Consider the following 6,008-nt stretch of genomic DNA (forward strand, 5'->3'; position numbering starts at 1 on the left):
ACATCAGGGGGACATGGGGACATGGGGACAGCATGGAGCCAAACGCCATCTGGGGACAGGGGGACATCAGGGGGACATGGGGACATGAGGACAGCACGGAGCCAAACGCCATCTGGGGACATTGGACATCGTGGGGACATGGGGACAGTGTGGGACATGGGGACATCAGGGGGACATGGGGACATGGGGACAGCACGGAGCGGAACGCCATCTGGGGACATTGGACATCATGGGGACATCAGGGGGACATCATGGAGACATGGGGACATGGGGACAGCACGGAGCCGAATGCCATCTGGGGACATAGGGACATGGGGACATCAGGGGGACATGGGGACATGGGGACAGCAGGGAGCCAAACACCATATGGGGACATGGGGACATAGTGGGGACATGGGGACATGGGGACATGGGGACATCATGGAGACATGGGGACATGGGGACAGGATGGAGCTGAACGCCATCTGGGGACATTGGACATCATGGGGACATGGGGACATCATGGAGACATGGGGACATGGGGACAGCATGGAGCGGAATGCCATCTGGGGACATAGGGACATGGGGACATCGTGGGGACATGGGGACATGGGGACATCGTGGGGACATGGGGACATGGGGACAGCACGGAGCCGAATGCCATCTGGGGACATAGGGACATGGGGACATCGTGGGGATATGGGGACATGGGGACACGGGGACATCATGGGGACATGGGGACATCGTGGGGACATGGGGACAGCACGGAGCCGAACACCATCTGAGGACATGGGGACACAGGGACATCATGGGGACATGGGGACATCAGGGGGACATGGGGACATCAGGGGGACATGGGGACAGTATGGAGCTGAATGCCATCTGGGGACAGGGGGACATGGGGACATTATGGGGACATGGGGACATCAGGGGGACATGGGGACTTGGGGACACCTGGGGACATGGGGACATCATGGGGACATGGGGATATCGTGGGGACTTGGGGACATCATGGGGACATGGGGACTTGGGGACACCTGGGGACATGGGGACATCAGGGGGACATGGGGACAGAGGGGGACATGGGGATAGAGGGACATGGGGACAGGAGGGACCCAAATGTCATCACGGGGCCACCTGGGGACATCGTGGGGACACGGGGGGGACACAATGGGACACATGGGGACACGGGGGGGACACGGGGACACAATGGGACACGGGCTGACAGGGGGATGGTGTCACCGCTCGCGTCACTTGTCCCCACCCCACCCCCCACCCCCCCACCCCCCAGCGCGTCCCTGGGGACGGGACATCCGGCCAGATGGGACACTTGTGTCCCCCCCCTCAGTGTCCCCATGTCCCCAACTCCCCCCCCACGATGTCCCCAGCCTGTCACTAATGTCCCCAACCCCCCGTGTCCCCTCCTCATGTCCTCACCAACCCCCCCCACGATGTCCCCAACCTGTCCCCAATGTCCCCAACCTGTCCCCAACCTGTTGCCGTGTCCCCTCCCGCATGTCCCCAACCCCCCCCACGATGTCCCCAACCCCCCTGTGTCCCCCCCCACGATGTCCCCAATCTGTCACCGATGTCCCCAATCCCCCCACGATGTCCCCAGCCCTCCCGTGTCCCCCCGCCACGATGTCCCCAACCTGTCACCGATGTCCCCAACCCCCCCACGATGTCCCCAACTCCCCCCGTGTCCCCCCACGATGTCCCCAACCTGTCCCCAAGCCCCCCCACGATGTCCCCAACCCCCCGTGTCCCCAACCTGTCACCAATGTCCCCAACCTGTCCCCAAGCCCCCCGTGTCCCCCTCCCCATGTCCCCAACCCCCCCACGATGTCCCCAACCTGTCCCCAGCCCCCGCCGTGTCCCCAACCCCCTCCACGATGTCCCCAACCCCCCCCGTGTCCCCCCCACGATGTCCCCAACCTGTCACCGATGTCCCCAATCCCCCCACGATGTCCCCAGCCCTCCCGTGTCCCCCCCCCACGATGTCCCCAACCTGTCACCGATGTCCCCAACCTGTTGCCGTGTCCCCTCCCCCATGTCCCCAACCCCCCCACGATGTCCCCAACCCCTCCATGTCCCGCCCCCGATGTCCCCAACCTGTCCCCAACGACCCCCGTGTCCCCTCCCCATGTCCCAAGCCCCCCCCGTGTCCCCTCCCCAATGTCCCCAACCCCCCATGTCCCCCCCACGATGTCCCCAACCTGTCACCAACGTCCCCATGTCCCCTCCCCATGTCCCCAACCTGTCCCCAACCCCCCATGTCCCCTCCCCATGTCCCCAACCCCCCCACGATGTCCCCAACCTGTCACCGATGTCGCCAACCTGTTGCCGCGTCCCCTCCCCCATGTCCCCAACCTGTCCCCAACTCCCCCGTGTCCCCCCCCTCCCCGTGTCCCCCGTGTCCCCCGTGTCCTCCGATGTCCTCCCGGCCCCGGTACCTCCGGCGGCCCCTCCCGGCCCCTCCTGATCCCGGGAAATGAGGCGAAAAGCGGCTTTTTTGGTTAAAGTGTCACCGGCTGCGGGCGCGGGGGGGCGGGGGGGGAGGGGCGGATTCCAGCGCCGCGGGTGCCCGAACTCCTGGGTCCCTCCCGAACTCCTGGGTCCCTCCTGAACTCCTGGGTCCCCCCCGAACTCTCGGGTCACCCCCGAACTCCTGGGTCCCCCCTGAACTCCTGGGTCCCCCCCGAACTCCTGGGTCCCTCCCGAAGTCCTGGGTCCCCCTCGAACTCCTGGGTCCCTCCCGAACTCCTGGGTCCCCCCCGAACTCCTGGGTCCCTCCCGAACTCCTGGGTCCCCCCCCGAACTCCTGGGTCTCTCCCGAAGTCCTGGGTCCCCTCCGAACTCCTGGGTCCCTCCTGAACTCCTGGGTCCCTCACGAACTCCTGAGTCCCCTCCGAACTCCTGGGTCCCCCCCGAACTCCTGGGTCCCTCCCGAACGCCTGGGTCCCCCCATACCTCCTGGGTCCCCCCCGAATTCCTGGGTCCCTCCCGAACTCCTGGGTTCCTCCACCTGCCCCATTCGTCTCTGGAGGGACCTATAGAACCCCTATAGGCTCCCCCACCCCCTATAGAAACTCCCTCCTCCTATGGAACCCCCCACCTGTTGTCCCCCCATGGGAGCCCTATAGATCCCCCTCAACCCCTATAGACGCCTATAGAGCCCCTATAGCCCCCCCCAGCTCCCCATGGTGCCTGTAGACCCCATAGGGATCCCCCGACACCTATAGGCTCCAGTACCTCCTATAGACCATCACAGCCTCCCACAAGCCCCTACAGCCACCCACACCGAGCCCTATAGGTGCCCCACAGACCCCTATATACCCCCCCCATATAACCCTTCAAATGCCCTGGTGCTCCCCCTATAGATCTTTCTAGGCCCCTATAGATCCTGAGAGCCGCCTATAGATTTTTATAGACCCCGATAAACCACCCTATAGAATCCTATAGGCCCGCCCTGGGTACCTATAGGACCCGAACCCCCCCCACAGGACCCTATAGATACCTATAAAGCCCTATAGGTCCCTATAACCTCCTATAGGTGATCCCGCAGGGTCTCTGCTGCCCCCTGGCGGCCGAGAAGGGACACGAGTGTCTAAAGGGACCCAGGAGTTCGGGGGGACCCAGGAGTTCGGGAGGGACCCAGGAGTTCGGGAGGGACCCAGGAATCCGGGGGTGGGGACCCAGGAGTTCGGGAGGGACCCAGAAATTCAGGGGGGACCCAGGAGTTCGGGAGGGGACCCAAGAGTTCGGGGGTGGGGACCCAGGAGTTCCGGGGGGGGACCCAGGAGTTCGGAAGGGACCCAGGAGTTCGGAAGGGACCCAGGAGTTCGAGGGTGGGAACCCAGGAGTTCGGGGTGGGGAACCCAGGAGTCCGGGGGTGGGGACCCAGGAGTTCAGGAGGGACCCAGGAGTTCCGGGGGGGACCCAGAAGTTCGGGGGTGGGGACCCAGGAGTTCGGGAGGGACCCAGGAATTCGGGGCGGGACCCAGGAGTTCGAGGGGGGGACCCAGGAGTCCGGGGGGGGACCCAGGAGTTCGGGGATGGGGACCCAGGAGTTCGGGGATGGGGACCCAGGAGTTCGGGAGGGACCCAGGAGTTCGGGGGTGGGGACCCAGGAGTTCGGGGGTGGGGACCCAGGAGTTCGGGGGTGGGGACCCAGGCATCCGGGAGACAGTTACGGAAACCAGAACTTTATTGAAAACCCCCCCAAATTCATTAAAAGCTGCGAAACGGCCCCAAAATCACCCTCCTCCTCCCCCCCACCCAAAAAGGGGACCCAGGCGTCTGGGGAGGGGACCCAGGAGTCCGGGGAAGGGACCCAGGCGTCCGGGTCGAGCCCCCTCCCCCGCTGAGAGCGGCTCCCGCTCATGGCGCCGGCGGCCCCGCGGGGGGGGGGGGCGTGGAGGAGGGGGACCCAGGCGTCCGGGAGGGGGACCCAGGCGTCCGGGAGGGGACCCAGGCGTCCGGGGTGCCCCTCCCCCGCGCTCCCAGTCGCTACGAGTCGTAATCTTCATCCTCCTCATCCTCGTCCTCGCGGGGGGGGGGCGGGGGGGAGCCCAACCCCCCCCCCTCCGGCCCCTCCCCCCCCCGCCATGGGGGCGGGACCAAGGGGGGGGAAGGGCAGCCCAGGGCTGTGGGGAGAATGGGGGGGGGGTCAGGGGACCCAGGCGTCCGGGAGGGGACCCAGGTGTCCGGGTGACCACTCCCAATAGGGGGAACCCAACCCCCCCCCCCCCCCCCCCCATAGAAAAGGGGACCCGGGTGACCCCCATAGGGGACCCAGGCGTCCGGGAGGGGACCCAGGTGTCCGGGTGACCACCCCCAACTGGGGACCCAGGTGTCCTGGGGGGAACACAACCCCCCCTCACCCCCCCAGAAAAGGGGACCCGGGCGACCCCCATAGGGGACCCAGGCGTCCGGGAGGGACCCAGGCGTCCGGGGAGGTGGGGAGGGGCGTCACCTGGGGAAGCCGAGGGGGGGCTGTGGGGGGAGGGGCCGCGCTGGCTCCTCCTCCCCGTCGCTGTCACTGTCCTCAGAGTCCTCCTGGGGGGGGGGAGGGGACACAGGGTGACCCCAGGGGACCCAGGTGTCCGGGGAAGGGACCCAGGCATCCGGGTCACACCCCCATGCCTATATTCCCAGGGGACCCAGGCGTCCAGGGCTCCCCTCCCCCCACCTAGAGTGACCCCTCCCCACCACCCTCAAAAGGGACCCAGGCGTCCGGGAAAGGGACCCAGGCATCCGGGTCACACCCCCATGTCTATGTTCCCAAGGGACCCAGGCGTCCGGGGCTCCCCTCCGTCCCCCTAGAGAGACCCCTTCCCACCACCCTCAAAAGGGATCCAGGCGTCCCGGTCACACCCCCATGCCTATGTTCCCAGAGGACCCAGGCGTCCGGGGCCACCCCAGGGGGATTTCCCACCCCCCCCCCCACCCCCCCGAGGGGACCCAGGCGTCCGGGGCGGCCCCTCCCCCACCTCCTGCTCCGTGTCGGTTCCCGACTGTTTCGGGTCCTTCCCCTTCGGGCCCCCGGGGCCCCCGTTCCTGCGGCCGGGGCGACGCCCCCTGCAACAGACCCCGCCCCCTCAGGGACCCAGGAGTTCGGGAGGGACCCAGGAGTTCGGGGGGACCTAGGCGTTCGGGGTGGGACCCAGGCGTCCGGGAGGGACCCGGGCGTCCGGGGTGGGACCCGGGCATCCGGGAGGGACCCAGGAGTTCAAGGGGAACCAAGTGTTGACGAGGGACCCAGGCGTCCGGGGTGGGACCCAGGCGTCCGGGAGGGACCCAGGCATCCAGGGGGACCCAGGTGTTGAGGAGGGACCCAGGAGTTCGGGGGGACCCAGGCATTCAGGAGGGACCCAGGCATCCGGGAGGGACCCAGGCATCCGGGAGGGACCCAGGCGTCCAGGGGGGGACCCAGGCGTCCGGGAGGGACCCAGGCGTCCGGCTGACCTGCGCTGCCCGCGCTCGCCGTCCCCAGCAGCCTCGTCGCCGTCCCCCTGCATGTCGGGCAC

The 6,008-nt window shown here is 67.4% G+C and overlaps 1 protein-coding gene across 1 annotated transcript; it reads right to left on the minus strand.

Annotated features, from left to right (window-relative positions):
- Positions 1-4,169: 4,169 nt before the first annotated feature.
- Positions 4,170-6,002, minus strand: LOC308052629 (uncharacterized protein). Its single transcript, XM_080364686.1, has 4 exons — positions 5,947-6,002; positions 5,472-5,559; positions 4,955-5,037; positions 4,170-4,625 (listed from the first exon to the last, which is right to left on the minus strand). Exons 1-4 carry the CDS (start codon positions 5,997-5,999, stop codon positions 4,514-4,516), a joined length of 336 nt encoding a protein of 111 aa, XP_080220812.1. The 5' UTR covers positions 6,000-6,002; the 3' UTR covers positions 4,170-4,513.
- Positions 6,003-6,008: the final 6 nt, after the last annotated feature.

This window comes from Nesoenas mayeri (assembly GCF_963082525.1).
Source record: "Nesoenas mayeri genome assembly, contig: SCAFFOLD_102, whole genome shotgun sequence".
Classification (NCBI taxonomy): Eukaryota; Metazoa; Chordata; class Aves; order Columbiformes; family Columbidae; genus Nesoenas; species Nesoenas mayeri.

Coding starts and splice junctions, on each gene's coding strand:
- LOC308052629 (XM_080364686.1), bottom strand. CDS start 5,999: ATGCAGGGGGACGGCGACGAGGCTGCTGGGGACGGCGAGCGCGGGCAG. Junction 5,038..5,471: donor GAACCGACACGGAGCAGGAG/GTGGGGGAGGGG, acceptor CCCCCCCCCCAG/GAGGACTCTGAGGACAGTGA. Junction 4,626..4,954: donor CCCCCCCTCGGCTTCCCCAG/GTGACGCCCCTC, acceptor TTCTCCCCACAG/CCCTGGGCTGCCCTTCCCCC.